Raw genomic sequence first — 23,272 nt, 5'->3', positions numbered from 1 at the left:
CCTCAGGAAGAGGCCGGAACTCTTTTACTGACTGTCAGGCCTTCGAGTGGTGTCCAGAATCCAGTCAAGATGAACCAAACAACCTCCCGTGTTCAGCTACCTCACCTCCGTGAAGTGAAACAAGGGACTGAAAGGACACTTTCTGGTGCAGCCCATAAACTCCAGTGGGCAGAGAACAGTGACACCACCAGCCCTCCACCTGCAATGGGATGAGGGCACTGGCCCTGAGGAACACCTAAGGGGCAGGATGAATAGAACGGCAGTGGCTGTAGGAATAGGAAAATGGGGGAATGATCTGTCAGGTGGGAGGGGGAGGGATGAAAACAGTATCCATGGGAGGACTCGGTAAAGTGTTACTCGCTCGGGTTAAGGGCGATTTTAATGTGATCCCAAACTAGATGGGAATCACATGGATGAGGGATGGAGAATATCTCCAGCCTGTGCTTGTGGGTGTGTTGTAGGAGCACAAAAATGAGGTTCATGTTGGCTCCACTGGGCGCTGCCGGCAGGTCAGCAGTGCACCGTGGTGGCCACAAGAGGGAAGGAGCCAAACAATCACCCTTTGTGCAACTCCCACTGGGGAGAGGTAGAACTCACCACACAGCACTGGGATTTGGGGAGGCAGCTCTACCCGCTGTGCCTGTAGCAGGACCCACATGTCAAGTGGTCAATGGGTGACACACTGTGATGGTAAAAACTGGACCCGGGGAATTGCCTGTGGAGCAGGTAAAACACTGGAAATTGACACTCGATTGTCAGAACTGGTAAAACCTTTCGCAGTAATGGGCTGGAAAAGTTCTGCAAACCATGGAGTCGAGTGTAACAGACCTACGTCAGATGTTGTCCCTGTTGGCTGAAGGGGTGGTAATTGCGACCCACAGGGCAGAGTGGGGCACAGCCTGTGCCTAGTTATAAACAGCGCTTCTGGGAACTCTCCACCACGCCCTGCCAGCTGCACCTAGAGGTCAGCGTTCAATGGAGCAGTAACACTTGAACTGTCACGTGGGGCCCCACTCACATCAGCAACGCACACTCTGTGCCAAGGGAGAGGCAGTGAGGGCAACAGTTCATGCCAGCCCCTGGCACTGTGCCACGTGGTCAAACGTCAGCTCCAATGAGCTACCAAGTCCTGCGGGGAAACTGCACCAGGTAGATACGACACCTTGGGGAACAAACCCAACCTCTGGGCAATACTGGGACCACTTCCAGTAACATGGCAGAGAAGCACCTCTGCTGCCTTCCTGGCCAGCAAAGAGCTACACCGCTAACCCCTCAGGAGCTCTAGCCTGCCTGGTGCCCCAACCAGTATGTCTCCTTATGCAGAAAAGAAGTGATGAAAACCAAGCTCACCAAATCCACCTGGATTCTTCTAGCCCACAAGGGGACCTGCCTCATTCCCAGGTCAATATTATACTTAGATCTTCTGCAAAACAAAATGTTGTGCCAATTCTTTAGAATCTAAAATCTAAAAAAAATTAATAAAAAGAAAGAATTGTTTAAGAAGAAAAGAAAGAAAGAAAGAAAATTTTTGAAGTGCTCAAATTACATGCATCAGTCATAAAGCAGATGGAATATGCTGCCTTTCTAATGGCTCAGTTCACAGCAGAGATGGTTCTGCAAACAGCAGCCTGGAGTTTGGAGACAGGATCGAGACTGCAGACTGAAGACAAACTGGTGACTCTCAGGAGCGTCTTTACACCCCCTGCACATGTGGAGAATCACGTGTTCAGATTTCTTATCCATCCTTATTTGGGGCATTCTGCCATTGACCACATGGTCAGACAACACGTCCCAGTTAAATTTCTGAGATGTGGAACAGAATCCATCTGTGTAATCTGGCTAGGCATTCTTTCACAGTCAGCTGCCCGTCTCCTATTATGTTCTAAGGCTATGTCTACAGTACAAAATAAAGTAACATTTATTGAAGTTGACTTTTTACCACTAGATTTTATAAAGTCAAAGATGAGCATCCACACACATTGAGAAAGTTGACACAGTGTGTCTCCATTGCCTTGGCTAGGCTTGACTGTGTCAGCAATGCATTGTGGGCACCTACCCCAGTGCCTGCAGCCCCATTGCATTTTGGGGTTCTGTGCCAGTGTGTTATGGTTGGGATTCCAGCTTGCTCGAGGACGGCAGTGTTGGTCACTCTGTCCTTCCATGATATTCCAAGAATGGGCCTGAGGCAGCGCAAGTGGAAGACGTTCAGCCTCTTTTCCTGGAGGGCATACAGGGTCCAAGTCTCACTGCCGTAAAGGAGGGTGCTGAGGATGCAGGCTCTGTAGACTTGCATTTTAGTGTGAGTGTTCAGCTTGTTGTTATTCCACACTCTCTTGCTGAGTCTGGACAGAGTTGTGGCCGCTCCTCCGATCCTCCTATTTAGCTCAGTGTCCTACGGCAGGGTGTCAGTGATGGTGGACCCGAGGTAAACGAACTCGTGGAAGACCTCTCAGGTATAGTTGTCAATGCTGATTGATGGGGATTCAGCAACATCCTGACAGAGTATGTTTGTCTTCTTTAGGCTGATGGTAAGCCCAAAGTCCTTGCACACTTTGGAGAACTGATCCAGCAGTTTTTGAAGCTGGTCTTCTGTGTGAGACACTACAGCAGCATCGTCTGCGAACAGCATGTCTCTGATGAGGACTTCCCGCCCCTTAGACTTAGCTTTCAGCCTTGCAAGATTAAACAGTTTCCCATCATATCTTGTGTGCAGCAAGATGCCCTCTGTTGAAGATCCAAAGGCAGAAGGTGTGGTACCAGGTAAAGCAGCTCTTCACTCCACTCCATATCTGGGGAACTTGCCTGAGGCCGTGTCATCTGGGATAATGCCCACAAAAGGCCACGGACAGGTGACCTGCCCGTGGACAAGCTCCATTTAGGACGTGCTTCCACACAGGGAGGAACAGTGAATTCCCCTCCACATGGGCAGATATACAGGTGACCCTTCGGTCTTCAGTCCAGCTCATCACTTTAGGAACCTGTGTGCTCTGAACCCAGGATTGCTGCCCCATCCTAAGAGAGGGCGTATTCCAGCGGTGCCCAACCTCTTCCAGATGGGGACCCCTTTGGACAATTCAGGAAGACTCGGTGACCCAAGGCAGTTCAAAACCGGGGGGTGAGCAGGGGAGAGGCAGAGCTGTAACTAGCTAATTATGCACCTGAGGCAAGAATATAAAATTGTGTCCCCTCGTGTTCATAAATAGTTATTCCTTAGCAAAGGGAAAATACATTCATAAAATAATGACGCTGTTTATTTATTATAATTGCATATTACAAAGACAGGCTCTTCTGTGTCTTATATTTGTTGTGATCCCAGGCAAGTCACTGAATAGTCTCTGGCAGTAATTTTCACCCCCACTTCCCTCTCCCATTTTTTTGCCCCCCTCCTCTTCAATGGAGCTGATTTCGCCCTCCCAGCAGTCTCCTATTTTGCAGTCATGCTGTGTCTTGTGGTAACGCCCCTCAGTCTCTCTCAGGGACAGACTTTTCCCATTTCGGAGCTTGGCCCCCTGGCCTGGTCACAGTGGTTCTCTCCTTCTGTGGACAAGGCCTGTGTGAAAGTCCCCACTGGATGGGGACTGCTTCAGGCCCATGCCCTGCAGCGATGGCCATGGCTGTGCTGTTCCTGAAAGTGACAATCATGTTCCTGTTGCATCCAGGGGTCTTTCCATATGTTGGTGTGCCCCAAGCAGTGACTGCCAGGAACTGTGGCCAATGGGAGGTGTGGGGACGGTGCCTGCGGGGAGCCGGGAGTGGAGACCCTCTGCTCTGCACTGCCAAGGAGTTGCTGCCAAAGTGTACACCCATCTCTTCTGGAGCTGCACTGCCCGTGGTGAACACTGTCCCCCAGACCCTTTCCCACAGCCAAATCCCCGGCCCTGCCCAGAGCCTGCACTGGAGCCCAAGTATCAGAGGCTCAGCTGTCTCAGTCTGCATCTGCACAAACATTGAGAAGTCTTGTGGCACCTTATGCATCCGACGAAGTGAGTCTTTTGGGCTGCGTCTACACTGACAAAAAACTTGGAAATTGCCACGCTAATGGCCAAATCAAAGAACACGAATGAGGCTCTGAAATGCATATTCAGAGCCTCATTAGCATGCTGCCGGCTGCAGCACTTCGAAAGTGCCACTGTTTGCTCACCCACAGCTCATCTACACGGGGGTCCTTTTTGAAAGGACCCTGCCAGCATCAACATCCCCTTATTCCTATCCACTGACAGGATTAAGGGGAGTTCGCTGTTGGAGGGGTCCTTTTGAAAAGGACCCCCATGTATGTGAGCTGTGGGCAAGCGAACGTGCCGTGGCTGGGGGCATGCTAAGGACGTGCTCAATTAGCATTTCAGAGCCTCATTAGTATTCTTTGATTTTACCATTAGAATGGCCATTTCAAAGGTTTTTGTCAGTGTAGATGCAGCTTTGGTCTCTAAGGTGCCACTCGACTTCTCGTTGTTCATCCTGAACCCAACCATCCTTCAAGACCCTGAACCCCACAGGCTCTTTGGCACCCCGACCTCCTGCCCCAATCAAATTACCTGCCTTTACTTTAATTTACTTCTTTTACTCACAGGAGGAGAGGGGGAAAGATAATGACAAAGGGGGAGTGGGAAGGGGGAGAGGAGATGAGGATCTTTTCCTTGGCTGGGTCGTCGTGGGGGAGTGGTAGGAGGAGGCCAAAGATGAAGGTGTGCAGGGGCCCCACTAACTAAAGCCACCTCTGGCTCCACTGCACACAAGTGGCTGGGCACAGAGGTGGGGCTGGGTCTGACTTACCCCTTTCCCAGGGGACAACGAGACACTGTATCCTATGGCACACCTGGAAGTCAAGAAACTTCACTGGGCTTCTTTCTCCAGCCTTTTCCCTTGCCTACCCTCCCTCTCCCCCATGATGTGCCTGCCAGCTTCCCAGTGGTGCAGTGTGGGAAACCCCTCAGCGGGCGTAAGAAGCTCAGGTACTCTGGTAATGGGCCCAGGAACCATCACGATCATCTGCTGTGGCCTCCTGCAGAGCACAGGCCAGAGGTTTCTCCATCCGGTCAATAGCCCTTGGGCACCTCCTTCTCTGTGAAAAGCACACAGCGTGGCAAATGCTCTGCCAATGTCCACGTGGGTGTTTACTGCTTTGTTGTGGTGAGCAGGGAGATTCCAGCCAGAACATGGGTCACAAGAGACTGCACTAGCCACACCCATCCCAGGGTGAAAGCAATATTGATGTCCCTAAGAATTGCGTCGCTTCCCCCTGAATTTGGGCCAGCTGCCCCTCCATGTCCATCTGCTTGGGGGCAGTTGGACCAAACATGAGCTGTCTTGTGACCCCTCTGTGCTAGGCTACAATGACTGCTGGGAGGTAGGATCAGGGTAAGGAGCAGCAGGTGGTGGGGAGTCCACATTCGGTGCTGGATTGTGGGGCTGGTGAACCAGGAGACTGCCTGGAGTGTCTGGCTTGAGGGACGCTGGGCTCGGGCTTCTGTTTGTGTTGTTAGTGACCAAAGGGAGACTATAACCTTGAAATTAAAATGTTTTGAGGATTTAAGTGTGTGGGTTCAGATGTCACCAACCTCCGAAAATGTTCTGGTCCTTTGTAGAAAGTCACAGAACTTCCCAGATGGTCTGAGAACTACCTTTTCCTTTAAGAGCTGTAATGCTGAGAGACCTGGGTTACCAGCCCCAGGGATAGAACCTGTGAGCATAGGGTCTAAAGCCCTTCACTCTACCACATGAGCTAGAGGGCGCAGAGCTCTTGACCAAGGCTGTAGAGCAGGGAGTTCCCTCATCCCAGATGAGGTCTCAGTGCCTCTGGGCATGACAGGCTTCTGGGCAGTGAAGAAACACATCCTGAGCTTCTAAAAGCTTCCAGCAATTCTTTCTAGCCAATGCACCAGTTGGTAGGCTGATAGCCCCAGGAATAGAACCTGTGAGCGGAGGGGCTCAAGCCTTGCCCTCTACCCTATGAGCTTAAGGCCAGCTGGGCCTCAGCCAAGCCTGTAGAGCAGCAACTTCACTCACCCCAGATAAGGTCTCAGCACCTTGGGGTACTGCAGAATCTTATCCGCCAAGTCCCCCCATGGGTAAACAAGGAGTGAGGCCCTAATGATGGGGTAATGACGTGTGTGAGCAAAGTGACATGATGTCCCAGCTGCAATGTTGTGAACTTTGTTTAACTGTGTCATTGTCAAGGTGTACATGTGCTTTAAGACTTGAAGTGTGTAAGCAGTAGCTAATAAAGAACATGCTTAATGGGACTGGTTTGTATTTTAGCGCTTGAGAATGCTTTTGTCTTGTCTTTGGGTTGGAAGCATTGGTTCAGTACACAGGGGCAAAAGCAAGATGAGTGACCTTTTCTGGAACAGGACTAAGGTTCGTCATCTACCACTGCCACCTGGTGTAACACTCTTTAATGCTGGTCCAACCATCATTGCTGCACTCTTGCATGTCTCTGTTTGTACATTTCAGTCATCATTAGAATTAAAATTCTTCCAAAGTCTCAGAGGAAACAGCTTTTCTATTTGCTTATATACAGCATGAATAAATACAGCTTCACAGATGCAAGTTTATACTCTTTATCACAAATGCCAGTGCAGTGAAGTCATGAAACTGGCAACAAATGCAGTAAAAAATAAGGGATTCAAAAGATGAACAAGTCAAGGGGTTGTTGTTTCCCCGCAGCTTTGGAAAACAAGGTGTGCGAAACCCCCAGTCCGAAGAACAAATCTCACCCATCCCTCGGTATCTGTCACCCGGGGATTTAGGCCCCAAAAAGAAAGAGAAGAGACTCAGATGAAGGTGAAAAGGGACAAGTGAATAAAAAAGCCCCCAACACAAACGAATAGCTCTTAACTAATCAATGGACATGAACATTAAAAACCCTTAACATTCCCTGCTGGATTTACAGGTGAAAATAAACTGGTAAGTTACACCCCCAAATTACGGTCCCTTCATCACTTCTTGCACTGGAGTTGTCAGGGCTGGAGGAGAGCTGCCCAGCTCCTTCTGCCTTTGGGCTGATTGGGAGCCTGCCGGACAGAACGCTGGGGAGTCCCACGTTCACGGTGCTGAAACGCTGGAGAGGACCACAGAGAGATGACACACAGCGGGGTAGGTGGTGGACGGGTTGTCTTTTTCCAAGCTGGTGATCTGCACAAACAATGCCAGTCAGATGGACGGCAGCTGCTGTTGTGAAGCTCCCTGACTTATAAAGCCTCAAAGGGCAGGAAACGCCTGAAGTGATTCTCGAGGGCCAGAAAAACAGGCAGAAGATTTTGGTCAGGGACAGTTCTTGTTTATCACTCTGAGGAGATCCTCCCTCCTCGCTGCCCTGAGGTCACATGACCAGTAAACACGTTTTTGTTCATGCCACCTCCATTTCTATAAGCCACCACGTTGAGTAACATAGTGAGGTATTTACGTAGCTGGCTATTATTGCTGTGAGGTCAGCTTACAGGGTGCACCAAAGACGGAGCTTGCACAGGTGCCATTTGTTCAGGAGCTGGGAAGGTTAACACTGAAGATGGTGGAGACATGGGGGTATTTATACAGCTGCCCTGGGGGAAGGAGGGGATCAGAACCAGCAGGGAGCCCCAGAGATTTGTTCCACCTCCAACCCACCCTGACGACTTGTTTCACTGGCTAAGTAAAAGCCAATGACATCCACAACTCAGCCTCTGACCTGCATGGGGAAGGCTAGCTCAGGAAAGGGCAAGGGAAGGACAAAGCGTGACTTACTAACTAGGCAAAGAGAAGGGTTTGTTTTCTGTGCCAAGGTGCCAGTGACATAGAAAGGCACTGCTCACTCCAGGAATAAGCCCTCATCAGTATCTAAGAGACAGCTCAGCCTGATGGACCTCTCCCACATTCTTCTAGTCCAGGCCTTCATGATGCTGTAATAGGACCAGGGGCTCCTAGACCGCCCTGAGAGATGTGTGTCCAGTTCAGTCCCACAGCCCTGCAGTAACACAAAAGCACATGGCCTAATACATTTGTTAGTCTTTATGGAGTTACAGGACAGCTTGTTTTCTGTGAAGCTACAGACTAACATAGCTCACTCTGAGACAACCTCCATAGTCTCTGTTTCAATGCTAACCTACTCTGAGCGTTAGAAAGGTTTCCCTAATATCAACCCTAAAATTTCCTGCTGCAGATTAAGCCTATTGCTTCTCTGCCTTCAGGGACCATGGAGAACAACCAGAACATACATAAGAACAGCCAGACGGGGTCAGACCAAATGTCCAGTGGCCAATGCCAGGACCCTCAGAGAGAAGGAACAGACCAAGGAACCGCCAAGCAATTCATTCCTCATAGCCCATTCCCAGCTTCTTGCACACAAAGGCTAGTGACACCATCCCTGGCCATCCTGGCTAATAGTCAGTACTCTGTGAACTTATCGAGCTCTTCTTTGAACCTTGATATAGTGTTTATGGCATGAATAAGAACAGCTTTATTGATCCTAGTGTACACATTTATTGTCATAATCTTGGATGCAACAGCATGAAAGCCATGAAACAGGCTATAAATACAATATAGACTGATGTATTCAAAAGCTGAACAAATGAAGGTGCGGGAAACTCCTCTGGCAAGGAGTTCCACAAGTATGATCAATGTCCTCTTTATAGGAAACCTTCACCTATTTGGAAACTAGAAGAATCCTCTTTGCTAGAAGAATCCACATGGTGCCATGGCCCTGAATGTGCAGTGAAACATCCTGGAAACTGAAAACATCTGTTTTGCTACAGGGATGAGAGAGTTAACTTCCATGTCTGGGTGCCAAGGGGCCCTGTCCATACAGTGAAGTGAAGGTTGCTAGTAAGTTGTATTGTCCTGTACTCAGCACCATTTCTGCTTCTGAGACCACAGGTAGCCCACTTGTTCCTGCAGCTGCTTTGTTTTCATCCCATAAACAATGGGATTGAGCACAGGGGGAATGAGCACATAGAGATCGGCCAGCAGGATGTGAATGTGTTGAGGGATGTTATGGCCAAAGCGATGGGTTAGTAGAGTGAAAAAGGCTGGGATGTAAAATAATAGGATAATACAGATGTGGGAGCCGCAGGTACCAAGAGCCTTGATCCGGGCATCTTTGGTGGGGAGCCTGAAGACAGTCCTGAGGATCAGCAGGTAAGACACAGAGATAAACACGATGTCGACTACAACCGTTAAAATGGGCACTGCGAAGCCGTACCAGATATTGAGGGTTATGTCTGCACAGGCCAGCCTGGCCACCCCGATGTGCTCACAGTAGGAGTGAGGTAGGACGTTGCTTGCACAGAAGGGCAGTCGTTTGAGGAGAAAGACAATTGGGAGAATTATACAGAAGCTTCTGGTGAATATAGCGGTGGCTATTTTCCCAATCTTCGCGTAGGTGAGGACAGTGGTGTATCTGAGAGGGTCACAGATGGCTATGTAGCGATCAAACCCCATGGCCAGCAGGACGGCCGACTCAGCAACAGAGCCAAAGTGCACAAAGAACACCTGGGTAAGGCAGGAAGTGAAAGAAATGTCTCTGGCTGCAAACCAGAATATGGCCAGCATGTTAGGTACTGTACAATTAGATAAAATCAAGTCAGTGACAGCCAACATGGAGAGGAAAATGAACATGGGCTCGTGCAGCCGGCGCTGTGTTGCAATAAGGACTATGAGACCACAGTTCCCTAAAAGAGCAACAGAGTACATCAAGGAGAAGGGGATGGAGATCCAGGTGTGCCAGGCCTCCAGGCCCGGGATGCCGACCAGGAGAAATGTGAGATGACTGAATTTTGTGCTGTTGAGCATGACCATGAAGAGTTGTGAGCTCCGCTCAGCCACCAAACACAACTGAAAGCAAAGACACAATCAGAACTTGCTGGGGTCACCCACCCCATTTACACTCACTTTGCATTTACGTCCTGAAGCATAATTCACCCCTGCATAGAGCTTTCGCAAGGCTCACAGCCTCCTTCAGCCAGAAAAGAGCCCTGGGAAAGTGGGACAGTGGTGGTGTCCTGGATTTTACTCCTGCTGGTGGGCTGGGCTGGAGGGTTTCATCCAGAAACAAGTTCTTTTCGGGAGCCAGGGGCAAACATTCCCAGGATATGCAGCTGAGATGGCTTTCCTTGCATGCAATGTCCACCTGAGTAGAAGAGCAGCTTTCATAGCTCTAAACAATAGATACTTATCCGATCACCGTGACTCCTCACGGAGCACAGATGTCAGATATGAACTTTACAAACCCACTATAATACAAGCCAGAGAACGGGAATTACTGGTAGGATAATTCCCTGTAACTCAGACATTAAAGCAAATCTCCATCAGCTCTACAACTATAACAGAAAAAAAAGGTGGAGTTCAGACACCAAACGTTTGTTCGCCAGCTTCACTCAGCTCTCTTCCTTCTCTCTCCTTCCCCACTGAGTGATGCTGAATATAATTGTAAGGTGCTGAGCAAATAGATATATTGACAACTCAAAGTTTAGTCTTATAGACTAACAGGTTTGTTGGAACATAAACTTTCAAGGGCAAAGACCCAACTAATCAGATACAAGCATTATCTGATGAAATGGGTTGTTGCCCATGAAAGCTTATGCTCCAAAAATCTGTTAATCTATAAGGTGCTCCAGGACTACCTCTTGGTTTTTTTTGGATAGAGACTAACATGAACACCCCTGTGATACAACTCAAAGTTAGGTCACAGCATAAAGGATTCCTAATGGGGTCAGAGATTCTCAAGCCGGCAGGGACCACTGTGACCGTCTGCTCTGACCCCCTGGATAACCCAGGCCAGAGAACTTCCATGCATTCAATTTCTGTTTGAACTGGGTCTCATCTTGCTAAACCCTCCACTCTTGATTTGAAGATTGTCAGGGGTGCAGAATCCACTTTACCTTGTCAGAGCTTGTCCCAAGAGCTAATTATTCTCCCTGTTAAGAATTTGTTCTTTACTTCGACAATGAATTTTTTTGGCTTCGCCTTCCAGCCACTGAACTTGGCTATACGTTTGTCTGGGAGATTGAGGACCTCTGGTTTCAAACTTCTGCTCACCACGTAGGCACTTGAAAGATGTGTGCAAGTCTCTCTGACCCCTGTCTTTGTTCAGCTAAGCAGAGGGGGCTGCTCGAGACTGTCATTAGCAGGTTGGTTTTCCAATCTCTTTTGCGCTGACCCATCTGCACTTTCTCAACAGCCTTGTTCTGCTGAGTCCAAGTCCCACATTCCCGCGGTGGTCACCTCAGTGCTAAATGCGGAGGTAACACGAGTCCCTCTCCTGGTAACGGAGAGTCCCCCGCGCATTCATCCAACTCACCGGCGCACTTTTGGACCAGAGAAGCTCATGTTCAGTTGATTATTCAACGTGATTTCCAAGTCCTATTCACAGCAGTTGACCGAGATATTCCTGCAGTGTGGCTTGCTCATCAGTGGGAGATTTATTGCACTGACTGTGGACTCCTGCCTATGGGCCACCCCTGCAAATTAAATTCAGCCTCTCTGCAGAATGAGCTGGACATGGCCTGGCAGAGGGCATCTGCTGGCAAGTCCTAATTGTCACCTTTAATCAATAAATAATTACAGAATTGGGGAATAAGGGAATGTTGAAGAGAGATTGAATGTCACACTTCCCATTGAAATCAGTGGCTACTACTGCAGCTCAGAACAATGCCTGAAGAAGTGTCATGTCATCCCACATCTGCCAATGCTGGAGCTTCTTGCTTCCAAACTGGCTGGACACCACAGCTCTGCAGGTTCAGGGCTGAGCAGGAGACTGTGGCACTAATGACACCCATGGGCTTCCCTGGGCCCGTTACAATGTCGGCCAGTCTGGAAATGGCCGAGTGTCCCAGGCAGAGACATTACATTATAAACCTGTCTGTGGGACCGGCACCTCCCTGTCTGTCAGCCTGGCAGCTGTGTCTGTGGGGGGCATTTTCTCCTGGCTGCAGCTGTCCTGACACTCACCTTGAGTCACCTCACTGCTTAAATTACACTGAGCTCCTTCTCACATGTGTCCGGTTGCCACACGTGGCCACATCTCCATAAGAACATAAGAACATAAGAATGGCCATAATGGGTCAGACCAAAGGTCCATCCAGCCCAGTATCCCGTCTGCCGACAGTGGCCAATGCCAGGTGCCCCAGAGAAGGAGAACAGAAGACAATGATCAAGTGATTTATCTCCTGCCATCCATCTCCTGCCCCTGTACCGAAGGCTAGGGCACTATACTTTACCCCGGCTTATAGCCATTTATGGACCTAACCTGCAAAAATTTATCGAGCTCTTTTTTAAACCCTAATAGAGTCCTCGCCTTCACAGCCTCCTCCGGCAAGGAGTTCCACAGGTTGACTGTGTGCTGTGTGAAGAAAAATTTCCTTTTATTAGTTTTGAACCTACTACCCATCAATTTCATTTGGTGTCCCCTAGTTCTTCTATTATGGGAAAAGATAAATCATTTTTCTATATTCACTTTCTCCACAGGATTCATGATTTTATATACCTCTATCATATCACCCCTCAATCGCCTCTTTTCCAGACTGAAAAGTCCCAGTCTTTCTAGCCTCTCCCCATATGGGACCCGTTCCAAGCCCCTAATCATCTTAGTCGCCCTTTTCTGAACCTTTTCTAATGCCAATATATCTTTTTTGAGGTGAGGAGACCACATCTGCATGCAGTACTCAAGATGTGGGCGTACCATAGTTTTATATAGGGGAAGTATGATATTTTTTGTCTTATTATCGATCCCTTTTTTAATAATTCCTAACATCCTATTTGCTTTACCAACTGCCGCTGCACACTGCGTGGATGTCTTCAGAGAACTATCCACTATAACTCCAAGATCCCTTTCCTGATCTGTCGTACCTAAATTTGACCCCTTCATGTAGTACGTGTAATTTGGGTTATTTTTTCCAACATGCATTACCTTACACTTACCCACATTAAATTTAATTTGCCATTTTGATGCCCAATCACTCAGTTTGCTGAGATCTTTTTGTAGTTCTTCACAATCTGTTTTGGTTTTGACTGTCCTGAACAACTTGGTGTCATCTGCAAACTTCGCCACCTCTCTGCTTACCTCATTTTCGAGATCATTGATGAACAAGTTGAACAGGATCGGTCCCAGGACTGACCCCTGGGGAACACCACTAGTTACACTCCTCCATTGTGAAAATTTACTATTTATTCCCACCCTTTGTTTTCTGTCTTTTAACCAATTCCCGATCTATGAAAGGATCTTGCCTCCTATCCCATGACCGCCTAATTTACATAAAAGCCTTTGGTGTGGGACCGTGTCAAAGGCTTTCTGGAAATCTAGGTATATTATGTCCACTGGGTGCCCCTTGTCCGCATGTTTATTAACCCCTTCAAAGAATTCTAATAGATTAGTTAGACACGACTTCCCTCTGCAGAAACCATGCTGACTTTTGCCCAACAATTCGTGCTCTTCTACGTGCCTTGCAATTTTATTCTTTACTAGTGTTTCTACTAATTTGCCTGGTACTGATGTTAGACTTATCGGTCTATAATTGCCAGGGTCTCCTCTAGAGCCTTTTTTAAATATTGGCATTATATTGTCCGTCTTCTAGTCATTGGGTACCGAAGCTGATTTAAAGGATAGGTTACAAACCACTAGTAATAACTCCGCAATTTCACATTTGAGTTCTTTTAGAACCCTTGGGTGAATACCGTCTGGTCCTGGAGACTTGTTACTATTCAGCTTATCAATTAACTCCAAAACCTCCTCTAATGTCACTTCAATCTGGGAGAGTTCCTCAGATTTGTCACCTGAAAAGGCTGGCTCAGATTTAGGAACCTCTGTAACATCCTCAGCTGTGAAGACTGAAGCAAAGAAATCATTTAATCGCTCCGCAATGGCACTGTCTTCCTTGATCGCTCCTTTTATATCTTTATCGTCCAAGGGCCCCACTGCTTTTTTAGTGGGCTTCCTGCTTCTAATGTATTTAAAAAACATTTTACTATCGTTTTTTGAATTTTTGGCTAGCTGTTCCTCAAAATCTTTTTAGGCTTTTCTTACTACATTATGACACTTAATTTGGGAGTGTTTATGTTCCTTTCTATTCTCCTCACTAGGATTTGACTTCCACTTTTTAAAAGCTGCCCTTTTCTCTCTCACTGCCTTTTTAACATGGCTGTTCAGCCATGGTGGTTCTTTGTTAGGTCTCTTACTGTGTTTTTTTATTTGGGGTATACATTTAAGTTGGGCCTCTAGTATGGTGTCTTTAAACAGTTTCCATGCAGCTTCCAGGGATTTTAGTTTAGTTACTCTACCTTTTAGTTTCTGTTTAACTAGCTTCCTCATTTTAGTGTAATTCCCCTTTTTGAAATTAAATGCCTGAGTGTTTGACCGCTGCGGTGTTCTTCCCAACACAGGAATGTTAAAACTTATTATATTGTGGTCACTCTTTCCAAGCGGTCCAGTAACAGTTACCTCTTGGACCAGATCCTGCGTTCCAGTCAGGACTAGATCGAGAGTTGACTCTCCCCTTGTGAGTTCGTGTACTAGCTGCTCCAAGAGGCAGTCATTTAAGGCATTTAAGCACCAGTTGTTGCTATGGCAGAGGGCACCGGCTGATGAGTTCCCTTTGCGATCTCAGCCTGACAGCCTGCGCCTGGGAGCAGTTAAATAAACATTGGAGCTGTGGCTGCTGAGCTTGGGAGAATATCACGGTCAGCATGTGAGCCGGGTAACAGGGACACGGCCTGCAGACAACCATAGTGCTCATCTCTTGGCAGTGCTCACACCTGGTATTTCATAAGCTCCGAAGGGAAGACACAGCCCACTTCAGTCCTGCTCAAATGATTGGTGGACAGGTGAATTTGGCTTCGCTGTTGGGATTGAACATTCCCTGACAACACAATGTGATGTGTTTTTTTCTCTCTGTGTTCCTGACTTTCTGTCCATGCGCTCACCTCCTTTGCTGTGCCTAAGGCCCTGAGCTTGGTTACTGTTTTATAGCTGAAGCATTTGGCACACTGGAGGAATGAGATGCTGGAGACACCGGCCTGCTCTTTTCTCAGCTGCTGGGCAAGAAAACCTGGACTTGTGTCCTCTTCCTGAATGGGAACAACAAGAACCATCAGACCCACACTTAGCAGAGCTTGGCAGTGTCAGCCCCCAGGGAGATGCAGCTGGAGTTATCTCTGGCTTACACACTGGATGCTAAACACAGGTTTATACCTTACAGGGCCCTCTGCTGTGGAATCTCTTTGCAGGATTGGGGCCATGGGGAGGCCAGGCCTTGGGACAGGAAGTGGGAAGCTCTAGGTTCCATTCCCGGGCTCACTGCCTGCCAGCAGCAAAGGGGGATGAGAACTGTGCAGCTCACTGCAAGCAGGAAACACACTCTGGGAGGCGTTGCACTCCAGTCCATGCTTTCCCTGCCTTTCCTTACTCTGTGGGCTCGATCCCTCTAGATCCTACATGCCCTTAGCTCCTGTGCCAACCTGCGCTGTGGGAGGCTCCCCTGGACTGGGTCCTTAGTGAGCTAACGTTCCCACTGTCGACACACGATGGGCAACTTTCTACCAGAGGGATGCAGCAGTGCTAGAGACCTGCCCTGATCCCAAATGACTCACCAGAGTCCTGCACCACCCGGGGAGGAGGAGGCGCTGCCTGTGATCCGGGTGGGGAGCTGCAGGTGGTAGGAACTGACTGACCAGGGCTCGGACACAGGGATATTTATCCTGCTTCCTGGGAATCCCAGGGGGCTCAGAGCCAGCAGGGAGCCCCGGGCACAGACCAGTTTCCCTCTCAGCCTCATGCAAGTGCAGGTGTTTATCAGGGGATTTAACAGTGTTTACATGAATGATTCCTCCCAGCTTTCCCCATCGCGAGCCCAAACACCCGGCTCTGTCTGCTGTTCCATGTGGGTCACAGGGCAGCACCGAGGAGCCTGACTTGGGATCAGGACCCTGCTGTGCAGAGCACCTGCCCCTGGCAGCTCACGATCTAACCAAGGCGGGGGGAGCAAAGAGATCAGATTGCTCCCCATTTTACAGGTGGACAGCAGAGCCCCCGAGATGCTCAGTGACTCACCCACCATCACACAGGCAGTCAGGGGCAGAACCAGGATTTGAATAGTGGCCAATGGGAGGTGTGGGGGCGGTGCCTGTGGGCAGCAGCCAGTAGAGATCCTCCACGCTGCACTGCCTAGGAGCTGCTGCCAGAGCGTATGTCAGTGTCTTTCGGAGCCACACTGCCCGTGGCGAACACTGTCCCCGTGACCCTTTCCCTCAGCCGAACTCCTTGCCCTGCCCAGAGCCTGCACCAGAGCCTGCACCGGAGCCTTGAACCCCACAGGCTCTTTGGCACCCCGACCTCCTGCCCCAGTCAAATTACCTGCCTTTACTTTAATTGACTTCTTTTACTCACGGGAGGAGAGGGGGAAAGATAATGACAAAGGGGGAGTGGGAAGGAGGAGAGGAGAGAAGGATCTTTTCCTTGGCTGGGTCATCATGGGGGAGTGGTAGGAGGAGGCCAAAGATGAAGGTGTGCAGGGGCCCCACTAACTAAAGCCACCTCTGGCTCCACTGCACACAAGTGGCTGGGCACAGAGGTGGGGCTGGGTCTGACTTACCCCTTCCCCAGGGGCAACGAGACACTGTATCCTATGGCACACCTGGAAGTTAAGAAACTTCACTGGGCCTCTTTCTCCAGCCTTTTCCCTTGCCTGCCCTCCCCCTGCCCCGTGATGTGCCTGCCGGCTTCCCAGTGGTGCAGTGTGGGAAACCCCTCAGTGGGCGTAAGAAGCTCAGGTACTCTGGTAATGGGCCCAGGAACCATCACGATCATCTGCTGTGGCCTCCTGCAGAGCACAGGCCGGAGGTTTCTGCATCTGGTCAACACCTTCTGAGTCCCAGCAGATCCCTGTGACAGACAGACAGTGTTGATTTCAAGACTTCAGCTAAGGGACGATGCAATGACTCCCTTGGGAAACTGTTCCAATGGTTCGTTTCTGTCTGTCTGTCTCTCTCTCTCTCTCAAACGTGGGCTCATTGTGGCGTGTGCACTTTCAAGAGCCCCTTTCCACCATAAATCTCTTCCCTATGATGATACGCCACGATCACATCACCTCATGAACCGCTCTGGGATAAACACCGTAGATTGTGCACCTTAAGCCTGTCACCACATGGCAGGTTTTCCAGCCCTTGACTGGCTCTTGAAGCTCTTTCCTGAACTGTTGACAGTTTCTCAACATCTTTTTTGAAAGTTTGGGCCCTGAACGGAACACGCTGTGTGGCAGAGGTCGCACTCCTACCACAGACAGGCCTGATATCCGCTCTCTACTGCACTAGGTATGTCCTGCATCCTGCTTACAGTTTCCATGAGACAGGTTTGGCTGAACCTGCAGCCAGCAGGGCCTATTGTCTCCATCCCTTTTGTTGTGATGGGTGTTCCAGTTAGCCAAACCCAGTCTGTGTGCCCAGCTTCCCACCGTCCAAGCCTCCCCATAGCCCACGTCCGGGCAGTGTTAGCACATGTGACTCAGACAACCACGTGAAAAAAAGGCTTATGGTCGGGGCAGGGGATTAGCCCTTGGGCAGATCCAGCTGTGTGAAAAGTGCACGGAGTAGCAACTGTCCTGGCAACTTCCAGGTGAGTGTTTAGTGTTTTGTTGCATTGAGCAGTGAGACTCCAGCTAGTCGTTGGTCCCTGTGTGGTTCTGACCGGTGAACGCCGGTGCCCTGGGGCTTGTCCTGGCTCTGGGGAACTGCCTACAAGGATTCCATGGCCAGGCAAAGAGGTCTGGTGCATACCCTGTGCTGCAGTTCTTTATGGGTGCATCTACATTGGCTGACGACTTCGAAGTAGCTGGCACAATGTTGAAATAGCACCTATCGTGTCTACGTGCGCCAGGTGGTATTTCAATGTTGAAATCAACATTTGGCAGCAAGATGTCGAAATCGCTATTTCCATCCCAAGATGGGAATAGCGCCCTATGTCGACGTTCAACGTCAAAGTTGGGCATGTTAGACAATCCGCGTCCCACTACTTTGAAATAGCGTTGTCCTCCATGGAGGCCATCAGCTAAGGGGTTGAGACGCTCTGTCCAGCCCCTCTGGGGCTCTATGGTCCCCACGAGCAGCAGCTTTTAAAGCACCACAGACCCGGATTTCCTGTGGCAGGAAGCTGAGAGCGTGCAGGCAGCAGCACACGCAAGTGCTAGGCCTGCACGCCCTCTACGGGCCCAGTCCCCTCCACCCACCACCCATGGCATTGATCCAGCCCCTGAGTACCCCAAGGGCTCCCCTCCTGAGGGGACCCAGGCACTCCCAGCAGCCAAACGAGGAGCCAAAAAGAGGTGGGGCCTCTCCTAGTCGGAGGCCGAGCTCCGAGACCTGCTGGGGCTCTGGGGTGAAGAGGAGGTGCTCCACGTGATGGGGAGCAAGCAGCAGAACACAGAAGCATTTGCCTGACTGGCCAAGGGCCTGGCCGCCCAGAGTCACCATGCCCACACTCCGGATCACGTCCGGAGTAAGGTGAAGTTGCTGCGGCAAGGTTACGCCCGGGCCCAGGACTCGGCCAGCCGGTCTGGGGCCGCCTCCGCTGCTTGCCGCTATTACAGGGAACTCAGGGCCATCCTGGGTCCCTGGGACACCTCCTCCCCTCTGGCCACCCTTGACACCACAGCCAAAGAGCCCCAGCAGGCCTTGGAGCCGGAGTCCGGCCTGGAGGGCAGCCCCGCACCCCAGGGCCTGCCTGAGGAGCCCCCCTTCAGGACGGTGGAGGAGGGGTCCAGCAGCGAGGAAGCGGGGGCTCCTGATAGACCTCCCCTCCCAGAGCACGAGCCAGGCATCCATCTGCTGGGCTTCCCCCAGCTGCGGCAATGGACCGTCAGGTACGTACCCCACAGGGCACACACCCACGGGCCATGGGGCAAGGACACCAGACACGACTGGAAGCCCCACACACCCCCAGCAGACCCCAACCCACAACTGCTCGGCCACAGCACAGTCCCAGGACGGCGGCTCGGCCATCAGCATCCGTCAGCACCCGCACCCATGGACAGCACTGTGCCCTAACCCCAGGGGTGGGGGGACAATGCTGTGGGGACACATGTAGCATCCTTCAGTCTACATAGACTATGGATCACACCCTTCGTAGTTGTATTTCGCATCTTCATTTGCAGCGTTGGCTGTGACTGTGAAGACCCACACGAGAGTGACATTCCTTGCTGCATCTGTTGAATATGTAATGGGTGTCTGGCAGGTCCTTGCTATGCTTTATGTGGGCTCATTTCTCCTTTGCTAGCTGTCTGATCCTCAACTCACCCTTCTGAAGGCCCTTGTATAGTTCCTGCCTCCATCTGCTGCGATCATCTGCCAGCTCCTCCCAGCTGTCTGGCTTGATGTCTACTTCCCTGAGGTCTCTCTTGCAAACATCTTTGTAGCGCAGCTGGGGGCATCTGGGAGGTCTTTTGCCAGAGGCTAGCTCACCATACAGGTTGTCTTTTGGGATCCTTCCATCATGCATCCTGTGGACGTGGCCAAGCCAGCGGAGCCGACGCTGCCTGAGGAGGGTGTGCATAGCTGGGATTCCAGCTTGCTCAAGGATGGTAGTGTTGGACACTCTGTCCTTCCACGATATTCCAAGGATGCGCCTGAGGCAGCGCAAGTGGAAGACGTTCAGCCTCTTTTCCTGGTGGGCATACAGGGTGCAAGTCTCGCTGTCGTAAAGGAGGGTCCTGAGGATGCAGGCTCTGTAGACCTGCATTTTGGTGTGAGTGTACAGCTTGTTGTTATTCCACACTCTTTCGCTGAGTCTAGACAGAGATGTGGCTGCTTTACCGATCCTCCTGTTTAGCTCAGTGTCCAATGACAGGGTGTCAGTGATGGTGGACCCGAGGTAAACGAACTCTTGGACGACCTCTAATGTATAGTTGTCAATGCTGATTGATGGAGAAACAGCAACGTCCTGAGCAAGTACATTTGTCTTCTTTAGGCTGATGGAGAGCCCAAAGTCATTGCATGCTTTGGAGAACCGATCCAGCAGCTTCTGAAGCTGGTCTTCTGTGTGTGACATGACAGCAGCGTCACCTGAGAACAGCATCTCTCTGGTGAGGACTTCCTACACCTTAGATTTAGCTTTCAGCCTTGCAAGATTAAACAGTTACCTGTCAGATCTTGTGTGCAAAAAGATGCCCTCTGTTGAAGATCTAAAGGTGTGTTTAAGGAGGAGTGCAAAGAAGATCCTGAACAATGTCGGAGCAAGGACACATCCTTGTTTGACGCCACTCCTGATGCTGAAAGCATCTGATAATGTGCCATCTTATTGGATGGTTCCTCTCATGTCTTCGTGGAAAGACTGGATCATCTTCAGTAAACGTGGAGGACAGCCTATCTTGTGGAGCAGTTTGAACAGTCCATCCCTGCTGACCAAGTCAAAGGCCTTGGTCAGGTCGATGAAGGCAAGATACAGTGGCTTCCTGTGCTCCCTGCATTTCTCCTGCAGCTGCCTCAGAGAGAAGACCATGTCAACGGTAGATCTCTCTGCGCGGAAACCGCACTGTGATTCAGGATACTTCCTCTCAGCAATCTTCTGGAGTCTGCCAAGGATGACGCGAGTGAACAGTTTTCCAGTGATGCTTAGGAGGGAGATTCCACAGTAATTGTTGCAGTCGCTTCTGTGTCCTTTGTTCTTATACAAGGTTATGACGTTAGCGTCGCGCATGTCCTGTGGAATCTCTCCCTCTCTACAGCACAGGAACAGTGGCTTATGAAGGGGTTCCAGGAGTGTGTCCGTGGCACACTTGATTACCTCTGGTGGTATACCATCCTGGCCAGGGGCCTTTCCTACTGCAGTGTTGTCGATGGCTGTCTTCAGTTCATCCACAGTTGGTTCCTGGTCCAGTTTGTCCATTACTGGTAGGAGTTCGAGAGCGTCGAGGGCTGAGTCGACCACAATGTTCTCGCGTGAGTACAGCTTGGAGTAGTATTCGACCCAGCGCTCCATCTGTTTGGCTTTGTCAGTGATGACTTCACCAGATTTGGATTTCAGAGGTTCCATCTTGTTCTGGGTGGGTACTAATGCCTTCTTCATACCCTTGTACATTTCCCTGAGGTTACCAAAGTCAGCACTGGTCTGGATGCTGCTGCATAGCTCGAGCCAGTAGTTGATGGCACAGTGCCTGGCCGTCTGCTGTACTGTTTTTCTGGCTGCTCTGAGTGCTTGCAGGGTATTCTGGCTTGGCGAATGTTTGTACTCCAGGAGCGCAGCACGATTTTTTTCAATGGCTGGAATCATCTCATCGGAGTTAGCTTTGAACCAGTCATTCGTGTTTCTAGCTCTTCTTCCAAACACCGACAAGGCCGTGTTGTACATTGTATCCCTCAGATGCTGCCATCTGGATGTTACATCGGCACCCCCAGGGATCCTGCTCAGATTCTCGTCCAGGGTCGCTTTGAACTTTTCAGCTCTGTCTGAGCTAGCCGTCTTTCTGGCATCGATGCGGGGCCTTCCAGTTGGTTTAGAGAGGTGCAGCTTCTTGGGAATCACCTTGAGTTAGGAGCAAACTCATGAGTGATCTGTATCGCAGTCAGCACTATGATAGCTGCATGTCAGAAGGACATTTTTGAGGTTATCACGTGTAACGATGACCACGTCTAGTTGATGCCAGCGTTTTGAGCGTGGGTGTCTCCATGACACTCTGTGCTGTGACTTGGTTTAGAAAAATGTGTTTGTGATGCACAAATTGTGGTACGTGCAAAGTTTGAGAAGATGCTGACCATTTTCATTCATTTTTCCCACACCGAAGTGGCCTAAGCAGGAAGGCCACGAGTCACAATCGGCTCCAACTCTTGCATTGAAGTCACCCAGAATGTACAGTTGTTCGCGAGCAGGTATTTGAGCTATGGCAACACTAAGCACGTCATAAAACTTGTCTTTTACTTCCAGTGCGGCGTACAGGGTTGGGGTGTAAGCGCTGATCAGGTGGACAGGACCGGCATGAGTTTGAAGTTTGACCTGAAGGAGTCCTTCTGATCCACCCATGACTAATTCCACCATTTGTAGAAGGGTGTTTCTGATGGCGAAACCAACACCATGCTCCCTGGGTTCTTCTCGGGCTTTACCCTGCCAGAAAAAGGTGTAGTCCTTTTCCTTTAGAGATCCCGAATCTGTGAGACTTGTCTCTTGCAGAGCAGCAATGTCAACTTGGAGCCTCTTCAGTTCCTCGTTGATGACAGCGGTCTTTTGGGTGTCACTGATGTCCTGAAGATCTTCAGTCAGACCTGTCAGCATGGTCTGCACATTCCAGCAAGCAAGCTTAAAACTTTGATGGTTTCCTTTTCTTGTTGATTTTCTTATTGGTTTGCCTGATGCTCATCTTTCAGGTCACTCATCAGGTCTGGGAACCTTAAGCCTCACGCACCCAGTGAGGCAGGTGAACTGTGGCGGGACAGTACCCTATTGGCTGGGGGCTGCCCAGCTTGAGGTGGGCGGTGACTGTTCAGTGAGATGCAACGATCTCTCCCACCGTCAAAGGCAACCCCTGGTGCTCGTTCTCTACGCCAATCGAGCAAGAGCTTATAACCAGTATCTGTTACCTCCTGTGTTGGTTCAACGCTGTTAGCGATGCTGGAGTACCTCTCCAGGTGCGAGCTTGGGCGATTATTGGGACCGTGGGCTGCCCGGATGCCAGTGTTCCCCTCTTGGCTTTACTGATATAGTCCAAAGGAGAGGATAACCTCTACATCTGGTACCAGCTCAGCTGCAGGAGTTGCCGGGTTAATGCCAGAAGTTGGCACAGAACCGCCTTCGGACTCCCCTCTGTATTTTCTGTCAGGGTTTACTCCCTTAGCCTTGCTCCTTTCCAGGATAACCCACAAGGCAGTGGGGCATGGAGAACGTGGGTACGGTCCCACTACCTCTTGTACCTCCCTGGTGCCACTTGTTCCCAAAGCTCCCCGTGACGACCTCCTCGCCTCCCCAGGACCTTCCTCCCCACTGCTCTGCCTCTCATCGCCTATCATCACCCCCCAGATCCTCCCTCCGTGTCCCCTTTTCCCCCATCCACTCCTATGTCTCCCAACTGCATTTAATGGGGTCACACACACCCCTTCACGCTCACCCGACATTCATATTTTAGAGCAGTGTGCTCAACATTTTTTTCATAAATTACTAGTTTGTCCAAAAAAGAGAAAAGTACCCCATTACTTCAATTCTCAAACACACTTTTTTCCTACCATTATAACACATTTGCTTAAACAGCTTAATTGTAACTTGTTGTTTGGAAGAAATTGTCTGTAGACAATAAACTTGGCATCATACTTATGACCGCACAAAATGGACACATAA

The 23,272-nt window shown here is 50.0% G+C and overlaps 1 protein-coding gene across 1 annotated transcript; it reads right to left on the bottom strand.

Annotated features, from left to right (window-relative positions):
• Positions 1 to 8,817: 8,817 nt before the first annotated feature.
• LOC142022751 (olfactory receptor 52B2-like) lies at positions 8,818 to 9,768 on the bottom strand. Its single transcript, XM_075012960.1, has one exon. The coding sequence runs from the start codon at positions 9,766 to 9,768 to the stop codon at positions 8,818 to 8,820; it is 951 nt and encodes a 316-aa protein (XP_074869061.1).
• Between the last annotated feature and the right edge of the window lie 13,504 nt (positions 9,769 to 23,272).

Source organism: Carettochelys insculpta, chromosome 1 (assembly GCF_033958435.1).
Source record: "Carettochelys insculpta isolate YL-2023 chromosome 1, ASM3395843v1, whole genome shotgun sequence".
Lineage (NCBI taxonomy): Eukaryota > Metazoa > Chordata > Testudines > Carettochelyidae > Carettochelys > Carettochelys insculpta.
Note: the sequence above shows the minus strand (reverse complement) of the source record. Positions and strands in the feature narration are given on the sequence as shown.